Source organism: Solea solea, chromosome 3, assembly GCF_958295425.1.
Source record: "Solea solea chromosome 3, fSolSol10.1, whole genome shotgun sequence".
NCBI classification, from domain to species: Eukaryota; Metazoa; Chordata; class Actinopteri; order Pleuronectiformes; family Soleidae; genus Solea; species Solea solea.
This window is the reverse complement of record NC_081136.1, coordinates 22112010-22133947: the sequence shown is the minus strand read 5'-3', so window position 1 is coordinate 22133947 and position 21938 is coordinate 22112010. Positions and strand designations below refer to the sequence as shown.

Genomic DNA, 21938 nt, shown 5'->3' with positions numbered 1-21938 from the left:
CCTCCCACTCCTGAACATGTAAATTGATAGAGTTTGTGTACCAATGCGGTGGAATGCCCATCTGCATGTTTTCTTTGTCTGTTTTGTTTTTACATGTTCAAAATAAATGAATAAATAAATAAATAAAAGGGTGGGTGAATGGGTATATAAAAATACAGACCATTTACCATTTACTTGACACATTTAAAAGATAGTACATCATAATGTGCCACCATTATGAGCCCTCACTGTAGGAAGTGAGGTATCGGGTTGGGTACCAAACTATTTTCTCAGGGTGGTATCACGATAAACCGGGCAGTATAACAGAAAATACTGAAACAGAAACAAAAATACTGGGGATTTGCAAAATCGTATATTTTTCCGATATACTTACAGAACAGCTCGAGTGAGAGTGGACATTTGACTCCATCAGTCCAGTGGACTGCTACGTCGATTGATTTTTTGTATGCTAATCCACAATAAGTGTAATGTTTATTTTGTGATTTTCTGTTGCCCATTCAACTGGTTGTCATGGGTGGAGCCATCGTGATCATACCGTACCATTTTACTCTGGTACCCCAAGGGAGGGATACCAAAGGATGGAACGCAAAAAAAGTACTGTACTGTACCGAACTGAATTGTTCCACTCAGTGGAAACACGGCTTAACTTATCCACTTGGGTACTACCCATGTGCTCATTCACATTAAATTAACTAGTTAATCACATCTATTAATCAATTGTCCAAAAGTGTTTTTTTTGGACAGGCTTCAAAATTGGCAGGTGTGTGCAGCGCTGACATTGGTGGTGTTTGGATAAGAAATGCAACAGATGTATCGCTAAAGCAGCAGCTTCTGCCCTGTCTCACACAACTCACAAAATAAAACGCCCAGCAGAGACAGAAACTCAACCTAAACAGGCAGCTCAGGGAGAGAGAAAAAAAGTCACAGCATCAAGTTACTTATGACTCATCTGCTCTTGAAGTGAGAAAACATGCATAAACAGTCAACGTTGAGCCGAATTAACCATTAGATAATCAACAAGTAAATCATTAATGTAATAACCATAGTAACTCCAGTCAGTACATCTGACACCTCAGTTTCACAGCTGGTGTGACCGGAGGTGCATTTATTTGCATCCGCAGTGCCGACAGGTGCACACCATTTGCTAGCCTGTTTACTCTGAGTCTAAATAAATTAAATTTAAATGCATGTGTTGCTCATGTCTATTGTTTAATTTAAATTTAAAACTCCTGACCTACAATATTAATGTTGTCTGTTGTTATATAGAGCACAAGACTCATGCTCATGATTGAACGAGGGCTGCAACAATAAATCAATTAGTAGCTGAATTCTAAGTTAATTGCCTGCTATTTTCATACTCGTTAGGTTGAGATTCATTTTTTTTCTGGACAATACCAGACGCATGAGTATGTTATTGTTGTGGGTTTGGGAAATAACATTAAATATTTTGCGCTTTTTTCTGACAATTTGGAGACCAAGCAGTCAAATGCTTGATCTGTCAATCAATATTTCAATGAATTGATGATGAAAATAATAACTGTTTGCAGTCCCAAACTAAACCTGGGTCTTTATTGTGTCTGGGTTCGGGTAGTGTGTATTTTCTGTTGTGTACAACTTGCGTACCCTGATTTTTCTGTGTTTTCTATATGAACCCTGTTGAGTGAAACCAGTTTTATGATTTGATGTTTTTCTCAGCTTTGATTGCATCCATCTCTGTTCTGTGTTCAGCTGCAGAAGGCTGAGACCAGTGAGGCAGATGAGGTAGACGATGAGCTGTCTGTCGTCCAGTCAGCGAAGGTCTTTGCGCCAAAGAGTCTGGTGCTGGTGTCCCGACTGGATTACACCGAGGTGTTCAGGGTATGATGCACAAAACAATATTTACACTCCATTACATTGTTTCTAGACATTATTTCTAGACTTTGTTGACATCTTCATTGCTTCTTGTTGATTGAACAGAACTGTCTGGGTCTGGTCTACACCATCTACGTAGATGGCCTGACTGTGCCTTTGGAAACAGTGGTCGGAAATCTCCTCACTTGTATCATCCCCATCGCTGGAGGTTCCCAGGTACAATTACTGACCAATCCTCCTCCTCACACTTTCACCAAGACAAACTTAACTAAGGCAAAGGCAAAAAGAGGATCATAACACATTTATGTTGCTTAGTTCTCCTGGGTAGTACATGTTCTACCATACCATAGCAGTTAGCACTGCTCAGAGGCAAAGCTAGGTGCTGCCAGCTCGCATCACGCTCTGCATTTGCACTCAATGTTGACTGCTGGCATCATAAAACTTGCACCGTTATCAGCTAGGTAAGTTTTTAGCTGTGGACATAGAGATGACAACTATGCATGTGTGGAAGTGCTGGTAACGTGCCTGCATAAGCATTTGTTTAAAATAAATGGTTTTAATGTATAATAAGAAAGTCACAAGGTTCAGAATGATGCTAATCTTCCTCATACACTTGGTTTAACTTCATATCTCTCATGGACAAAACTCCTGTAAATTCACTCAAGTGTAGACATTTTAAGTTTGGATTTACATATGGCATGATACTTAAGCAGACTGACGCTAAATCAAAGTGATTCCTCAAAACATATTGTGCTATTTTTCATCTGTTTTTCTTGACCATTACTATTTTTTTAAGAATACATTTTTTTTGTTTTCCTCTCCAAATATTATTGATTTATTGTCAGTAATTTCATTCCATCTCTGCTGATGCATGCTTGTGGTGCACAAACACAAAAAACAGGAAAAGGTTTAGTCTTTTTCTTTTATCTGAATTTATATTCCACTATTGTAACACGTGTCACTTGTGTGTGCACCCTGTTATACGCTGGTTCCTCTGTCTTACAGATAGATGAGTCTCCAGTATGTAGTTTAGAAAAGGTTCCTCAGGCTCTGGCCTGTGACTGGCTGCTGGCCTGTCTCCAGGTAACATCCACATCCCGCAAGCTTCACCAATCAAAACCAATCAGCTCGATGTCACTGATTCTGTTAATCAAGCAGAAATGAGTTGTTTTCTTTCCTTTGAGGAATGTGTTCTGTCCTGCAGTCATTTCAAATCATTTCAAGTGTGATTGATGGCGCTTCAGCTGTTTTTGACCTGCCTATTTGTGTTTTTGTGATCAAACAGCTTCCAAGGGATTGTGTTAGTAATTCGAAACATTTAATTTCTTGTGTTGTTGTCTTCTCTTGCAATATCATTTTGTTGAGTTGTTGCATCTATTAGCATTATTTTCAAATTCTTCCCTCATTCAGATGCTATACATACACACGTGTCATTTATTTGCTGTGTTGGCCATATGGGACAGCGGATGGCTTCCAAAATAAAAGCACAGAATCTAAATGAGAGAATAAGATTGAATCAGCATCAGAGGTTAAAGCACAGATTTCCTTAAACTGTACAAAACTAAAAAACTTACTTTTTAAATAAGGTACCTGAGCTATTTTGGCCCAAAACAAAATTTAAATTCCTTATTTAAATATTATTGATTGGTTTCACTGTATGTTACCCTTAATGCAATGTAAAATGTAACAGAAACACGGTCAGTCTTTTAAATGCCTATAATTTGTCAGGAGTTTTTTGTCTGGACAAACAGTTCTGTTCTTTCGACTCAAGAGGTAAACAGGCCACTTTAGAAAAAGTGACCCACATACACAAACACACATTCCAGGAACTGTATAATTACACAGACTTTTCTAGAAGCCTTAAGAAGAACTTAATATTGGTCATTACCAGGGAACCTGTCTGTTCACACCAACCTCTGTACAGAAACTTATAACAAACTCCAGCTACAGGACACTAACATGATATCCATATTTAAACATCAAGTAGGCTTTAGCAACAGTAATCTTCAGACTTTCTACCAGACACACACTTTTGTTTTGTATGTTTGCATATAAAGTATGTGTTACATTTACATTATTTTATATATATCATATTTATCATTTAGACAATCAGTTAACCAGGTTTTTTTTTTAAAATTCATTTTAAGACATTTTCATTACATGCATTCTTACCTCCAAGACCACATTTCTTTCTCTTTCGTTTCTTTCGCTTTCTTTTTTTTTCTTCTTTCGTTAAAAGCACAGTCACTTTTGAGTGTTTCCTTTCTGTGAGAACTGATGCTCAAACTGATGCTCAAACTGATGCTTATTTTGGGAAATGTACTCTTAAGCCCACACAAAATGTGTGAAAAAATAATCCGAGAGTTTAGGAGAAAAACAGAATGTTTAACATGTTTTTTGCTTCACTCGTAAAACTTTATATGTTCAAAGTAACTTGACAAAAACATGTCAGCGGTTTCCATTGACTAAAACTACACTGAAATATATGTTTTTCTTTTGTTAAGAATAAAATGTCTATATATAAAGTCAACTAAACCTCGATTAAAATCAATTTTATCATAACTATCATGCACTTAATAAAACAAAATAGACAAAATGAACATCAATCCAAACTGATTCAGACTCATTCAAAGGTAACAAAGTGGGTTTAATTTTGGGCTAACTTTAAAGGTTAAATGTAATACCATTAGCATCATTGGTCACTGCAGTTGAACTTGTGTGTCAGACCAAACCCAAAGTGATCATGATGGCTATCAGTTAGCTATCATGTGTATTTTACCAGTTCACAGTGAAAATAGTCATTTCATATAATATATGAATAAAGTTATTGATTGATGCTTTTGGCAGTGCTGTCCCCAAATACACCAGACTCCTCTGTTAAATATTGAGATTTTAGAAATTTCATTGCTAACCATTGGAGATTAACGCATGTTATGGGATTTTTAAGTGTTTTTATTTGGTTTGGTTCTCTTTTGGGATGTCACACTCATGACTCTTCCAGTGACGACGCTCTCTGACCAATCAGTGTCCGGCAGTCTGTTGACATCACATTTTAGTATCAGCTCAGCTCGCTTGGAACTAAAAAAAATAACCCAGGTCCCAGGTACTATCGCTATTGAAAAAGAAAATACAAAACGAGTTGAGTTGAGCCGAGTTGTGCTAGAACTTTGTAATGGAAAAGCTCCATTAGAGGAGCAGCTTCAAGATGCATTCAAGAAACCACATGCATTTCATCACTTCTGCAAATGCACATGAAGTCCACCAACTAAATACTACTTATAATCTTTTAAGGCAGAATGTTGCATATTAGACCTTTTTAAATACACTGGCAGATAAGCAGGCTGTTGAATCCAATAACTAAAAATATATTTGAGTTTTTGTTTTTTAAGACAGCCATTATCTTTTTCTTTTTTTACTGTGGTTAAACACAAGGTTGTGACAAATTGATCAGTGTGATGTAACAACACCGGTTCTTCATTTTGCACAACTCAAATGTGAGCTGAACTTCAGGCTGTTGCCCTGATGTGGAATAATGGTAAATTGCTAAATAACAACAGTAATATGACCTTCTTGCAAGCTAAAAGCACCCATTTTTAAATGCATCTTTCCCGGCAAAGTCTTGTTGAACAACACAGTCAGTCCCTGAGATAAAGTGTGTGTGTTGTCTGTGTGTGTTACTGTCAAATGGTGGAGGAGGACCTCTCTTTAGTATGGAGGACAGTTAATTTCTTCATGTTTGTGGGCTGTTGTCTCTATAATAATTAATGTGACAGAGGAAATTCCAATCTCAGTTTCTGGACATAGCCTGTCTCACTGCCAAATGCTCTGACTGGTAGAGCTTCAATTAGGTCTAACACATTAAAGCTGTAGGGCATTACTTAAAAGTGAAACAAAAGGTTTTTTTGTTTTTTCATTGCTACTTTCTGTCACATGAAGAGACACATGCTTTCCTTTAATCTTTACCTCTTCTGTTTTTGGTGTGTCAGTTGGGAACTGTGCTGTTCAGTATCAGTTTTATTACCTGTTTATTTATTACTTGTGGTTTCAAAACAGTCACAAGGTGATGGGAAAGGAGGCAACTTTCATTTTTGAAAGTAAAACAGATTAGTTTTCATTATTATTATTACAGTGTAATTTCAGAACCATGTAGAGGTTCATACAGTATACTGTAGTTAATTTAAATGGGTTCTGATTCAACTTTGAGTCTCTGTTAATATAAATAAAAACCGGTATCTAGGACTACGAAGCTAACGGCAGCTTCTTTTCCCATCAATCATATTTTATTACTGCTATTCTATATATTACATTATGAAGTGACATGAACCATCATCTGTTGTTGTTTTTGCGCTTTTGAATCCCACAATGATGGTTTTATTTTTTTGCATGTGTTGCTCATGTCTATTGTTCTACTCATTCTATGTTTTTTACACAGCTGTCATTGTGTGCAGTTCATGTTCATGATGCCATTGTTTGTGTAGCTTCCTTGTTTTACTGTCCACATACATTGTTGTCAAGTGGGGGCATCAGGTGCCCTCGCACCTGGTCTTTCTAACCTGCGTCTTATTCTGCTGTGTGTATGTGTGTTTGTGTGTGTGTGTTTTTGTTTGTCTGTCTGCTGAGTGCTTGTGTAGCCGGGCCAAGAGGAGAGAGAGGAGAGTTTGGTACGCCAGCCTGACTTCATTCTCCCACTCGCTACCAATCAGCTTTGAGCTTAGCTTCCTCTTCTCCATCAGCCAATCCACAAACACCTCCTGTGACAGGAGAAAAAAAATGAAAATGCTTTTAATTCAGATTCAGTATGTGACCAACAACTGATCATTCTTTTGCACAGCACCACGCTGTACCTTTGATGCAAGCATTAGCTTCTCCATTAATGGAAATGGAAAACACATTTAAATGGTTTCAAATATTCATCTAAAATTGCCAAGTGGTAGCAGATTTACACATTATGTTTCCAAAAATACTTTCTCTAGTGAAGCTAAAATAAGTCTCAAAGCAAGTGTAGTCAACTATGTTACATGTTAAAGGCTCAAAGTAGCAGAATGCCTTTTTTCTGAGCTCTGTATGTATGGTACAGTAATAGTGGCAGTACTTGTGTGGTGGTAGCAATTTTGTAATCCCAAGTCGCGGTTGAGTTTCTGAGTTGGAAATACGAGTTCAGGACCTCAGAAATTCCGAGTTTAGACTACAAACAGAAGGCACCATATGACCCAGGAATAATGATGGCCAGTCTACCACAGAATACTAAGTGCAAGGATGGAAAAGTAGTGAAGAAATGATCCACATCAGTGAACAGTGTCAGTCAGGCATACAGTCCCTGAAACTCCCACATTAGCATAAACATTCATTAACATGTCTTTAAAACCTTCTCTCCCGTCACAGAAACTTTCTGAAGCCAATCAGTGAATACAGCAAATGATCAGGTGTTGGGTCACAGTATTGAAATGCTAACAGCTGGTTTATGTTTGCAGATGCTATCGCTGCTGTAGAGAGCATGAGCTAATACTGCGCTTAGCCCTCCTACCCTGCCCACACAGCCTTACAGGCTGGGTAACTGTGAACCACTTCCACATTAACACCTTTATTCCTTAAATGAATTGCATGTCCAATCAAATGGAATTCATAAATTAACATAACAGCAGTGCTGTTGCTTAAAGTTGTCATTTTGCTCTTCCTAAGCACTGGGACATAGAATGTAGGACCTGGAATGTTAAATGAAAATGGTTCAGAAGTACTTCCTCCTTGTCTGATAGTCTTGTTGTCTTGTGTTGCAGAGCTTAGTTGTGTTGATGAATTGTAATTGTACTGTTTAACCACAAACAAATCAATCAGCTCTTCTCTGGTTCACAGTGATCAGACACAGTGTCTTAGTCTAAGATGTTACTACACCACCCTTTTACATATTACACAGCAGCTGAGTAAATTTCCCAGTATGCAATACTTCCGTGCCATTGGCCGTCGTAGTTGAGCACAAATATGACATCTTCATCGTAAAAGTAAAGATGGTGGATAGCTATTGTACCTTGGGATGCCAAAACAGTCAGACACTGGCTAACGAGAGAACAATTTATCAGATCCATTGAGACGGTGGTGGTGAATCACTGTTATGAACGTGCTCACAGTGAGCTATAGACATTGGAGCGATGGGAGCAATGAGTGATAAACTTTCGGTAAATAATGGACTCAGTCTAACTGACATAGAAGTCTGTACAGCAACGTTAACACAGCAACTATTAACATTACACTACCCATTGCTAATGTTAATGTTATGCTGACACGATTCTTACCTGTCCAGTGACAATCCTATTTTTAGCCGGTAGCCTCCATTGTTGAATGTTTGTTGCAAAGCCAGATATCGTCCAGTTGTTTCCCTCCAGGCTCTTGTAAAACTTTCAGTGACTGTGGAGTAAGAAGGGATGTAATCAGGAAGTTGAAGATGTCAGGATACTGCAGGTCTGCAATAATGTCCTCTCTCGCTGTTTCTAAACTTGTAAATAGCTCACTGGGGGCAGCATAAGGATCAGATATATTCACTCTGTAAAGTTTTGTGATATATCAGGCGATCTCTGTAGATTTAAAGTGTGCAGTGAACTCTGACAGGTTAAATCCAGCCACCTGTCCTGTTTATTGTGCCTCATCTGAGACTGCCAACATGGGGGCTCATAGAAGCCTAGTCACTTGGCGTCTTGACCTCTATACTAGCTGGTCACCAATGAAAACAGACATGTTACATAATGCATCAAGTTATTTCAGGGAACATCCAGGAAGTTCAGCGAAAGAAGGGCTTCCTTCCAGTGACTTTGGAGCCTTTTTGCACCTCGTATAGGTCTTCATTATGGAAATGCAAGACCAATATTCAGTCTGGTCTGTGTGGAGGGTGCTTCTGATGGATGCTTTGACCTACTTTCTGCCATTAGCGACATTAGCCACATAGCCACGAGTGTCCAATTACTCTGTTGCTGCTTTCCAGCAGAATTCATGAGCTTAAAATCAAGACGTTCGTATTATGTACAGGACAGGTCATTAATACTTCACAACACCATATAAATGTAGCATATTTACGTACACAATTCCTCAAATGCACCCCTCTGGACCAGCTACCAAAAGCTCAGAGCCTCAATAGCAAAACACTATGCAAGCTATTGGTACTCATGCAGTGTATATTTACATTAGTTGTACCTTTGAATGCTAAGAGTACACATGTTTTATCATCTTAACAGAATCATATACATATCCTCCCCTTGTTAAGTCCCTTTTCTCTTTTTACTGGTAAAATCACCAGTGCATGACACCTGCCGTGTCACTGGGATGTCAGTGTCCCATTAAGGCTCATTGTTGTGGTGATGTTAGTGCAGTAAAGGTTGTTGGCATCGACTTCTGCACAGCTCCATTCACACCCTGATCAGCTGGAATGGCTTTTGTCTTATTTGTCACGTACCTGCTAAGCTTCTGGGATTCTCCATCTCTCTCTGTTGCTGACTCATGCTGATTTCACGCACCACTGTGATTAAACCGAGCTGTCAAACCCTGGTTTTCTGAGAAAAGCAGTTTGTTCCATGATTTACTCACCCCCTCCCTTCTCTTTACCCCCGTCCCTTCTCCTGTTGATATTTATTTTCTCTCCTTGTCTCTCTAATCTGTAGAGGACTATAACATTAGGTGCGGGCGACCGGCAAGTCATCCAGACTCCCATCAGTGACTCACTTCCTATCAGCGGGAGTACTGTGGCCCAGCTCTTCAGACAGCTTGGTATGAACATTACAATATGGGGATGGGATTAATTAAATCATATAGTGAATTCTAGTGTCTAGTAAACAGGTAGATATTAGTTGTGATGAAACATTTTAAATAATAACAAAAAGTTGCAATATGCTATTAGACATGTTTTAAACTGTAATGTATTTGACCAGCTAAGTCTGGTTGCAATGTTTATATTTCATTAAAGGATATATTGACATATAGCCAGCACGTTCACTGAAAACATGACAGCCTCAAAGGAAGAAACTGATTTTAGCCACTTAATAATAATAATAATAACAATAATAATGATGATAATAACAATAATAATAATAGTAATGATGATTCTTGCCACACCAAATTCCATTTAGGAAGTTAGCGATTTAACTTCACAATACACAGAAGTTTTTGATCCACTGCTGCCCCCATCAGTTCAAATGTGTTATTTGGTGTTGTAAATCCTTGGTTTGATATTATCTTAGTGACAAAACTGAGCGGCAGTAGACCTGCAAATCCATTGTCCCCTCAAACTAAAATTGCAGATTTTCTCTGTAATCTTTCAGTTAAACTTGTTTTCACTGTGGGTGAACATCTGCATCTCATTTGCAGCACGCATGTGTCATAGAAAACAACAAACATTGTTTAAAATTGTCTTTTACAGTGTAGTAATGAAGGAAAACTGAACAAGTTAGTATAGTAAGTCTAGATGATAAATGAGAAACAAGGCATGTTATTAAATTAAAGTTACTTCTTCCTCCTGAGCTGTTAGTGATGTTCTGTATGTGCTCTCTTCTTCCTCAGGTATAGTCAATGTATTGTATCTGTTCTGTGCCGCCCTGACGGAACACAAGATCCTCTTCCTGTCCAGCAGTTATCAGAGACTAACGGACGCCTGCCGGGGACTTCTGGCCATCATGTTCCCCCTCAAATACAGGTGTGTTTCCACCTGTGCTCTGTCAGTACTGTCTTCTCTCGTTGTTTTTGTCAGTTAAACTGCACCTACGAGAAGCTGATGTGAAAAATCTCCTCTGTTCATTTTTCTTTCAGCTTCACCTACATTCCCATCCTACCAGGAAAACTGCTAGAGGTGCTGAGCACTCCCACTCCCTTCATCATCGGTGTCAATTCATTCTTCCGCTCCGAAACACAAGAACTGGTAAGTTCTCATCTCAATGATCAAGGAGCATAATGCCTCATTTCTACAGTTTGGTTCCACCCCCTAGTATTCAACACATACAGATGCTGCTGTAGCATGGTTGTATACACACTACAGCCATTGGAGATTTTAGTTTTTGTCTCAGTTTGTTTAACTGGTGGTTAAAGCAAATTGGGAAACACTACCAGAATTATAGAGCCGTGTTGTGGGCTGTTTTTCTTCTTCTCAATGGGAGAATTATGTCTTTGAAATGGCTAGTACAAATATGTTCTTAACAGCATAATACTTCAAGGTGAAAAACAGGGGTGTCCAAACCTTTTCTAAAGAGGTCCAGATTTGATAATGTGAAGATTCCCCTGGAGTCAGATAAGATAATAACATAATAAGAGGTGAATGCATGTATCTGTCACGGTGTGGTTGCGAAATCTGGACTCTGGTTCCAAAGTGCAACGCCATACTAGCTGAGCTAATGGGGACAACAGTCTGTCCCTGGCCATAAATAATACAATATAATTAATTATAAAACCAAAGCTGCAGGTTGCAGTTTTGATGTTTTACTACAAAACAGGACATTATCATAATGTAAAGGTTCAGTGTTGCCCAAAAACTTCATGTTTGATTCGGCTCCTAGTCTGAATACAAATTCATATCATTTTTCACCTTCTATTGGCAACAGAAAATTACCTGTTTTTTGTTTTGGGAGTTGCTTTAATTTACATTGTTCAGTCGACTTCAGAATTGACATGTTTGATAAGTAATCTTCAAAAGTTTTTTTCCTCCACAACCATGTGGTGAACCTCAGCAATGATGTGAGGACTCTCCAGGTTGAGAACTACTCGCCTTTATGTAATGACAATAAAGAAATGTCTGACCTTACCTTGTGTGTGTGCGCTGTGAAATCAGTTCTCATACAAATGACATGCTGTCTTTTGTACAGTAGCCACACTCCCATTATCAGTGTATGTGCAGTCATCAGTGGTCAAGAGTTGGAGGTTGTTATCTGGGCTTTTAATAGCTTCATAATGCAATGAGCAACTGTTGACAGGGTCGACTTTTCTGTTTTGTGCTCAGTTGGACGTGATTATCGCCGACCTGGATGGTGGCACGGTGACCACCCCAGAGTGTGTCAACATCTCCCTGCTGCCTGAACCACTCCTTCAGCAGACCCAGACTGCGCTGTCCATGGTAAGAGCTGTACACACAGACCATCATAAGTTCACCCTGTCTGGAGATTGATTGTGTTATGGTGTGTTATGGTGTGTTATGTTTTGTTTTTATTGCTACACATGTGTGTAAATTGTGATGATTGATGATGTGGTAAAAGGTCAACAAGGTTGGAACAGAGCAGAGGATATTTTCCTGATGCTGGTAACACATGGTCGGATTGTTGTGATGCCGCCCACTTCTCTGTCTCAGCACTGTACTGATTTTATGAGATGCAGCCAAGTTCACAGACAGGACAACAGGATAGTGTCATTGTTTGTTTTTACAGTGTAGTATATTTACTCTGCAGAATAAACTCTCTTGTCCTTTAAACTATTATAGCTGTTTGACAAGGTGACTCAGCAAAAGGATATAGACCATACATTTCTGTGTCTTATGCACTGTGGACATTATACAATGTCCATAGTGTCAGTCAGGCTCTTCGTTCCAGCAGCCTTATTGACTTACTCATCCACAAAGACCGCACTACTTTTGGTTGCTCATTACGGCTGCATGATAAATCGTTAAAAAATCGCAATCTCGATTCACAACTACACGTGATCTCATTTCTAAATGATAATCGATTCTTCTGCATTTTATTTCATGAGCTGCATCGCAAATAAACGATCCTGTTTTCCTCTGGGAGTTTCTCACCTCAAAAGCGGCCTTATCGCTGCCATCGCTCTCTCGACCAGAGCTTGCACTAAAAAAAGGTTTGCATTCGAAATAAACAAAATAAATAACAAGTGATTAGACTGAAACATCTAATTAAATTTACACAATATCATAACTAAATGAAAGCATTCCTTATTTTGCAGCTCACCTCCAACTGAGCAGATGAGGTTATGATGAATTACCCCCAGTGGAGATTAAATACATTAACAGACTCTGCAGTATTAGTCAGGCTGATCTGACACAGGAGCAGAGAAGTGCAGGCCTGGAAATCTGATCAGCTGCGTGAAGGTTGCAAATAATCATGATGGTGTTGTTTGTTGGACAATAACCATGAGCCAGGGCTTAGCTGCTCAGCTCTTCTTACAGTTAGCTCTGATGTCCATGTAATAGCCCTGTAACCAAAGGCTGTTTCCAGGAGATAGGCTTTGCTCAGGTTTGTTATACTGTGCAGTGACAATAAATTATCTGTCTGTCTTAAAACTATAAAGTATGTTTGTATGGCATTAGAATAAATGTAATTATTGTGTTATTCTGACTTAAGCTGGACTTTAATTGGCCTTGCACTGTTGCTTTTGGACTGAATAGGAGACTGAATGTATCCTCCATCAGCTCAAATAATTAAATATTTTGAACTTAATTAATGGTGGGAAGACTCAGAAAGGAAAAATATACTGACAACTACCTGCTAGCCAAAGTTGTTTTGGTCTGTCTGTGACACATTACATTACATTACATTACATTACATTACATTACATGTCATTTAGCAGATGCTTTTATCCAAAGCGACTTACAATAAGTGCATTTCAACATTTGGGTACAAACAAAAGCTAGAAGTATGTAAGTCCTTCAAGTAAGCCAAACTATAAAGTGCTAGTCATAAGTGCGATGTACAAGTAAGTGCTTTATTTTTTTCTTGTCATCGTCATTGTCGTAGTCAAGGTAGAGTCAAAAGAAATGTGTTTTAGTCGGCGGCGGAAGATGTGGAGGCTTTCTGCTGTCCGGATGTCGATCGGGAGCTCGTTCCACCATTTGGAAGTTAATTGGGGTGGATTTCCATTATTGGGATAACAGTAAATGTGGAAAATAGCTATTATTACTATTATTATTATTATTATATTTTGAATTTGGTCTGGATGATCATGACATGGAATTTTCATATTGTCCCTTTCCTAAACTCAATTCCTCAAGAATCAGCTTTTAAGATGTTTTCTCATCGAAATGTAGACATGTGGAAAAAGTGAAAGTTTCTTTAACATTTTATAGGATTGTGTAATTGTGTTCACCTGAGAGGTATTCATATTTCATGTTAAAAATATTACAGTTATCTGTATTCACTGAACTAAATGTTGATTAGATGTCTTCTTTCGTCACTGATGGTGGTTTCATGTTGTTGTAGATTTTGGATCCAGAGCTGGAAATTGCTGATCATGCCTTCCCACCACTATCCACACAACCTTCTGCACTTAAAATACAGGTAAGGAAAACAAGTAAATAACAGAGAAAAGAACTGTCTAAAATATATATATATATACACTTTTAAGTGTTTTGATGTATTTCGTCTTCTGTATCTTTGCGATATTCCTGGTTTGGAGGGTGTCCAGCACTATCTTCAAAGTTGGCCAGTACAGTCAACAGAGAAGCATAATATTAAAATGATAGTTCATATTTTTGTATGGTATGTATGGTTATTTATGAGGAACTAACACATGAGTAATTACTGAAAACTTGGCTGGCAGTGGAGAGAAACATGGAAAACTGATTTTAGCTACTTAACAAAAGGCTCACCTGATAAAGATCTACACCTGCTTAAGTCTGAGAATCTTAAGAATGTTTGCCACTTTATCTCACTGTTAATTATCTTTGTCCAACTGCAAACTGAAGTTTGTAAACCATCCACTCTTGTGGTGTCATTGGAGCTGTTGGTTTATTACTACCTCATTTGAAAAGGTAGTGTTGCATGGGGCAAATTCAAAATAAGGATTTTATACCCAGAAGTCACAAAATGACACATGTGAACTAAAAAAAACCCCCAAAAAAAGCTCCTGTGTGCCGTGATGTAAAATTGCTCATTTGCTCTGTGGAATTTGGTACAGGAAGTAAAGCGTTTACAAAGCAACACAAACGTTAGTTTCCAGTCGAAGAAAGCTGCCTAAGCATGAGGAAAAAGTTGTTCTCACACTGGTTCCATGTGCTATCAGCACTGTTTGTGTTTATAGTTAAACATTTTCACTTGTAATAAGCTATTTTATCAGTCAGATTATTGGGTACTCTTACTACTCAGCATTAATTCATTTCCAAGTGGAGGAATAAAAAAATCGTATTTTTGCTTTTCTACACAAAAATGACATGCAGAATTCAGAGCCTTTATTCTGAAAAATTTCCCTGTGAGTGTGTTGGTTTTTTACTTGGTTTTTACTTGTGTGTGTTTCAGGATAAGGAGATCCGAGCAGTTTTCCTGTGGCTGTTCGCCAGGCTCTTCCAGGGATATCGCTGGTGTCTGCACATCATCCGCATTCACCCAGAACCAGTGATCCGCTTCCACAAGGTGCTGGGAGATAACACAGCATAATATCCACTAAGAACTGGTCACATGTTGTAAGAGAATATTCAGATCAGCATTCGCACATGGTGCTAATGTGTGCTAATTTCCACAGGCTGCCTTCCTGGGCCAGAGGGCGCTGACAGAAGATGACTTCCTCATGAAGTTGTTAGACGGCATGGCGTTTGCGGGTTTTGTGTCGGAGAGGGGGCAACCGTACAGAGCCACAGACCTATTTGATGATGTGAGTCTGTCTGCCTGATGTCATTTCTAAAAGAACTAGAACAAGTATAGAAAAATATTGTAGTCCCAGAGACTAAAAGAAAGTTAAGATAAATGACCTCTGTTCTGTTCTCTGCAGCTGGTAGCCAATCAGGTGGAGCGGATACGACATGAGGAGGCGTGTCCACACAAAGTCATGAACCACGTCAAGGAGCTGGCTGAGCAGCTCTTCAAAAACGTACGCTCACACAAACCTCAACACTTTGGTCGTGCCTCTGTTTCAACCCCTCTGTCTTCTTTGTTGAATGATTGTTTGTTTTCTCCTCCATTTTAACAATCTAATGAGAAATCCCTCTCTGTCATAGCTCTGTCCAGCTTCTTCCATTTCTTTCTTCATTGCTCTTCTCCTCTGTTCCTTTAACAGTAGCTGGTTTTTAATCAGAAAAACCTGAAGGGAAACACATAAAATTGGAAAAAGTTGTAAAAAATATCACAGAAAAGTTTATGCACTTGATGGAGGAGGAAAAGAAAGACCTATCGATAAAAGGTAAATAAGTGCAACAGAAACAGAAATCATGTGACTAAAATCTCCCTCCAGCTTCTGCATTTCACTGAACTGGATTATTAGAAATGGTGGACAAGAGTAGGAATGTGAGGACTGACCCATGCAGCTGCACCGGTTGCGCCGCGGATACTTAGGCCACTGATCAGGGTGCACTCTCACACTGTTCACACCGAATGAGATCACTCACAAAATAAATGCCGTAGAAAAGGCAAAAGATCGCGTTAAATGCAAACATTCTTCTGTGGCAACTTATCTCATAGGTGTCGCTTGACCACAGTGGATGGAAACCCAAAAATGTGCTGAATTTTTCAAAATATGGTCAAACTTTGCAAAACATTCTAATGTTTAAAACCTAGCTAAGATTCTTTATGTCTCTCTCCTTTCCTGCAGGAGAATCCTTACCCTGCTGTGGCGATGCACAAAGTCCAGCGGCCATCAGAAAACAGGCAGAACACTGCACTGGTTCAGACTCTCTTCCCTGTGCTGGACGAGGTTGCGGTGCAGCTCTTCATCGACCATGCTGCCGCCAAGCTCCAGACCGCACCTCCCGTGGTCAAGGTGGAGCAGAAAGGCATGGTGCCATCTGGGCCTGCACTGGGTGAGCTGAGGAGGAGACCTGTGCCTGTGTTGCTGTGTGAAAAAGCATTTAGCCATTAATACTGGTCTTAGCATGTGGAATAATTTAGTTTCTACTATGACACCAAGTGGAAAGACCTTTTTTAAGTAAATACGTTTCACAAAAAGACGGAGACTGATTGAGTTTACCGATTTAAGTAAGAAAGGATATTTAAAAACAGACACTGGTGCAAAATAAATTAAAATCCAAGTCACATTTTTAAACAACGAAAAGGCATAATCTTTAAGTAGTCACCCTTGCATTCAAATATCAAGTGCTTTGCTTAATATTTTGAAGGTGTCGTGTGATTGAATCATTAACTGAAAAATGTCACACATCAAATCTCTAATCGCAATTACATAATTTCCCCATATTGTTCAGACCTTGACTGTTCTACATGTGCTGCTGTCAATGCTTTTAAAAAGTGTGGAGACAGAGCAGTCTCTGCTGGAGAGACTGTATGATGACACAAATTTACATTTGGCCCACAACCGACAGTCTACATATATGAAATGGTAGATACCCATATATCTGCTGTGTATATCTATATATCAAGCCCATGTATTGACTAGACTCTACAAAGAGATATTGTAGCATTTTTAAAATGGGAATTCCTGGGGCCGATGTTTATTAATGTGAATAGTGCTTACAAAAAGTTTAATAATTGGTCCAGTAGATTGCCTTGGGCAGCAGCTGCACACGTACACATTGCCCTGTCTTGGTAGGGACAATCTGGCTTTCTCCAAATGTTGGTGGACCGTCCAGACACAAACCTACACCCTTGTGTGTGTGTGTGTGTGTGTGTGTGTGTGCAAATGCTGTGAGAGGAGAGTGAAAGTGAGTGGATTTTTTGAGCATGAGTGAACACATCACAGCCAAGCAGAAACATAAGCTGGAAGTCACAGAGGAGAGAGAGCAGGTGATGTGCTGTTCTGACAACACAATGATCCGGTGTCCCCACCAGTCCTGTAACCAAACCTATGCCCTTGCTTACAATAACAATCCAAGCCGTTACTATTGGCGACAATGAGCACTTTTTTATGGAGATAACTGCTGCACTTTACTGGACCACTTATGAAACTTTTTGTAAGTACTATTCACCTACACACCCACATTTATAAAACATAGGACCCAGGTCAAAAAATACCAGAATTCCCCTTCAAGCAGTAGTTCAGATTAAGTCAGCACTGTAACTTTTGCCACTAACATGTTGCCATCGCCGTGAACAGAATATGCACATTTTAGCCATTTAACAAAAGGCTCAGACTCTATCAGGTGTAGATTATATTAGGTGAGCCTTTTGTTAAGTAGCTAAAATCTTATTGTACTTGTTGCCCGCTGGGCAAGGTTCTGTGTCATGTAGTGCTGCAATGATTCATCAGTTAATCATCAACTATTTTCATAATCGAAATTTTGTGGACCAAACTATTAATTGATTATGAAAATAATTGTCAGTTGCAGCCCTATTGTCAATGCTGGCTACTGGCAAAGTGTCTCTACCTTATACAACCACACTTTAACAAACCTAAGCTGTCCCTTTTAAGTGCTGAAAGGTGTGGGAACAGACTATAGTCGATACAAACATGAAGACCAGAAGACAATAGTGTTGACAAGGCAAAACTCCTTTTTAAAGTTCAAGATCATTTTCTTTGATACAACTTAAAAACACCAATTTGATCCCTCTGTCCTTCTGCCTCAGACTTCCCGTGTGAACTTTTCACTTGGACAATGAGTCTCTCACAGTGTGTGTTTAATGGTTTGAGTTCACAACAGCAGTGATGAATGAGTGTCCATTACACGCCTCTCTGCAGGAGACGTAGTGGACAGAAACAGTAACGTGATGGCTAACAGCGCCCGCAGGCTGGAGGTGGTCAGGAACTGCATCACATACATCTTTGAGAACAAGATGCTGGAGGCAAAGAAGGTGAGAGTGATGCATCTCTGCATAACATAACTACACAATACTACAGTACACTGCACTATATAACAAAAGGTTAGTGTTAACCCAACTTTTTAATGCAGCAAAACGGGGCCAAAGATATTTGTTCTGTTCTGTACAGAACCAGAGCTTCTGTAGTTTTTGCCACTGCGGCTTTGAAGAATTCACAAGTTTTTGTTTTTTTTAATAGTGATGTAAAACTGAGAATCTTCTCTCTTGCTTATTTACTCTCTGGTTTAATTTGTTGTTTTTTGAGCGGCCTGTGTTTATGAATCAAATATTGTGTTGCTTTTTGTCTCTCCCTGTGTTCAGCTCATGCCAGCTGTACTGCGTGCGTTAAAGGGTCGAGCAGCCCGGGTTTGTTTGACCCAGGAGCTCAATCAGCATGTCCTACAGAACCGAGCTGTGCTGGACGACCAGCAGTTTGACTACATCGTCCGCATGATGAACTGCACCTTACAGGTGAGCCTAGAAAACTCTGGAGCAACAGCACAAGACACAATGTTAGAGACCTCTTTATATTGTTGGGAAAAGTAAAATAATATTTGGTTGATTATAAAACAGATTAGACTATGACAGGGCCACCACATTTTAGGTAATTAATAGGCATGAGCTGGTCCAGTGATCAATATTGGTATTGGTCTGATACAGGTCAAAATCATTTGATTGTATAAGTGTGTACAAAGAAAAAAGTAAAAATAGACCTCACACATATGGGAAAAAAATGTATATTTATCCTAGCTGAAATCACTGATTTTGATTTAATTTTATTAAATAAAAACACTAAAACTGATTAATCGCTTATCAAAAATAGTTGTCAATTAACTTGGTTATCAGTAGAAGTGTCTCTGATCTTGTGTGACGTGCTGCTCATCTGTCTTTCGGTAGGACTGTTCACATATGGATGAACACGGCATTGCAGCCGCCCTGCTTCCATTGGTCTCAGCTTTCTGCAGAGTAAGTTCATAATCAAGGTATTTTCACATTCCACATATTCAGCTTTCATAGCTGAAAACTGCAGACAGTCATAACCTTGCCACATTATTTTTGTAATGCATAGAGTAACAGAGACTTTAGATGAGAACTGATGTTGCTGGGATGTCCTGGACGGAGAGGTTTGTCTCCTTAGTTGAAAAACATTCTCTTCTTTGACAGAAACTAGGCGCAGGCATCACTCAGTTTGCCTACAGCTGTGTACAGGAGCACACGGTATGGACCAACATGCAGTTCTGGGAGGCCATGTTCTACAGTGATGTCCAGAACCACATCAGGGCTCTATACCTGGAGACAGACGATGGAGACGAGCAGAAGAACTCTGTGAGTCATCACATCTGTCACATAGTATACTGCACTGAACACAGAAATCACAAGTTATTACAGTAAAAAAAAAAATCTTGATTTTTGTGTCAGGAGACGCAGGATGGCTCAGGGAGTGGTAGGAAAATCAGTGCGCTGGAGCTGGCGTCGGAACAGAACAGACTGTGGCCGACGCTTGGCAAGGAAATGCAGACGGAGCGCGTGCAGAAGGAGGAGAGCACGGTGTTTAGCCAGGCCATCCACTATGCCAACAGGATGAGCTACCTGCTGCTGCCACTGGACACCAGCAAGAACCGCCTGCTGAGGAACACGGGCCTGGGAGATGTGGAAAGTGTGAGCAACAGCTACGTCACAAACAGGTACATGCGGCTTCAGAGGGACTTATAGGGATAGTTCCAGTGGTTTTATAAGGTACTGACACACAGTCAGTGCTGACTGCTGAGTCAACAAAAACAGATTTTAGACACACTGCTGAAGTTCAGTTTGTTTTTCTCATTGGACAGCTTTTTTCCTCACTGAAAACCAGTGATTCCAGTTCCTTTGTTTATATTTACCTCCGTGACACAAACAAACTTTCAAACTGGAAAAGACTGAGTAACAGTGAGATAAACGGCGATTGAACGACACCTCAAAAATCCTGAATTATCACTTTAAAGGGATTACACTGAAACTAAAAGAGAGCTAATAATATGATTTATAAGTAGACACATAATTCATTGATTTTAATAACCTCTAGATTATTGTTTTTCAGACCATGTTGCTCTTTACTTTGACCTTTGACTGATCCAGAGGTTAATAATCTGCAGGTTCCCTTCCAAGAAATATTTTGACCAAGTTTGTTCATATGTTAAGTTTATGTGTACACACATGTGATTGTGTCATGATGCCAAATGTCAGCAGCAGGGATCGTTGTCTAAAGTGTTTTGTATTTCTGTCTTGTAGTATTGCAGGCAGCATGGCGGAGAGCTACGACACAGAGAGCGGCTTTGAAGATGCTGAGAGCTCAGACGTAGCTAACTCTGTGGTGCGCTTCATCAACCGCTTTGTTGACAAAGTTTGTAATGAGAGCGGTGTGACCAATGAGCACCTTAAGGCTCTCCATACCATGATACCAGGTACAGAAGCACCGATGATCTCACTTTATTCCACAGAGAGCAGCACACCAAGCATCATCTCCGTCTTTCCATCTTCATCCCTCTGTCTTTGTCCCTCCAGATATCGTTCAGATGCACATTGAGACGTTGGACGCAGTCCACAGGGAGAGTAAGAGACTGCCTCCAATCCAAAAGGTAACCAATTCCTATTTTTACGTCCCACTGGACAAAGGCCATGCAGAACCCCAGCCTGCCCCGCCCACTCCCTTCTCCACCAATCCTTACAGCTCAGGGTCACAGTACCACTTCAGGTACGTCTGTCCACCAGAGACAGAGCCGTCTGACTCACAGCACGCCTGAGCATGCTGGGTGTTTTCTCTCCCTCCTTGCTGTGCTGTTTGGTCTCTGGGCCTCAGTGGACTCAGAGTGGCTGCTGTGACTCCTTGAGGCCTTCAGACATGGAGTGCCTTTGGTGTGACGGGTGTTGTTTATCCTGCGTGCTGTGTACTCTAGAGGGACAGAGGCCATGTTGAGCTTGAGTCCACGTCCACTAAGATTTAAACATAATTCTGCTTAGCTCTGGGTTTTTGAAACTCCATATGAGCAGATTTGTCATCATTCCCCCTTGTTTTGCTCTCACAGTGTCATGTCACCATTTCCCTTTGTAACATGCACATGCTGCTCTTCATAACCTAAGCATGTAAGGATCAGTCTCGTGTGGTTTGACTGCTCTGAATTTATAGCTGCTGGGGTTCCAGCAGATAATGTGTGTGGCATCAGGTGTTGTGAAACTCATTACTACATTGTAATTTGCATTTTCAAACAGTTTAACAAATTAATCAAAAAAGATTATCTGTGATTAATCAAATTATTTTCATCTTAAAGCTGCAATGCATAACTTTTATAGATAAGCAAATGTTACGTCCATAGTCAAAATTAGTTAAGTCTATCAGCTCCACAAGCCTTTTCTTAGAATAGCGGTGTTTTAAATTTTGTGTTGCCCTGTGACAATCTTACATGTGCA

At 39.7% G+C, this 21938-nt stretch overlaps 1 protein-coding gene across 5 annotated transcripts in view; it reads left to right on the top strand.

The window, feature by feature from the left end:
* sbf1 (SET binding factor 1) overlaps positions 1-21938 on the top strand; it is a 69082-nt gene that overhangs the window by 29298 nt on the left and 17846 nt on the right. For 2 of the 5 annotated variants that reach the window (XM_058623749.1, XM_058623747.1), the window contains exons 4-23: positions 1729-1857; positions 1957-2067; positions 2857-2934; positions 6483-6512; positions 9495-9600; positions 10390-10522; positions 10636-10744; positions 11816-11929; positions 14019-14096; positions 15054-15167; positions 15277-15405; positions 15523-15621; positions 16339-16546; positions 18376-18488; positions 18816-18965; positions 19392-19460; positions 19659-19820; positions 19914-20179; positions 20763-20935; positions 21036-21109. In XM_058623749.1, the coding sequence (XP_058479732.1) occupies positions 1729-1857; positions 1957-2067; positions 2857-2934; positions 6483-6512; positions 9495-9600; positions 10390-10522; positions 10636-10744; positions 11816-11929; positions 14019-14096; positions 15054-15167; positions 15277-15405; positions 15523-15621; positions 16339-16546; positions 18376-18488; positions 18816-18965; positions 19392-19460; positions 19659-19820; positions 19914-20179; positions 20763-20935; positions 21036-21109 (2445 nt within the window). The remainder of the gene's footprint in view (positions 1-1728; positions 1858-1956; positions 2068-2856; positions 2935-6482; positions 6513-9494; positions 9601-10389; positions 10523-10635; positions 10745-11815; positions 11930-14018; positions 14097-15053; positions 15168-15276; positions 15406-15522; positions 15622-16338; positions 16547-18375; positions 18489-18815; positions 18966-19391; positions 19461-19658; positions 19821-19913; positions 20180-20762; positions 20936-21035; positions 21110-21938) is intronic. The other 3 variants (XM_058623750.1, XM_058623748.1, XM_058623751.1) reach the window with 3 other exon arrangements.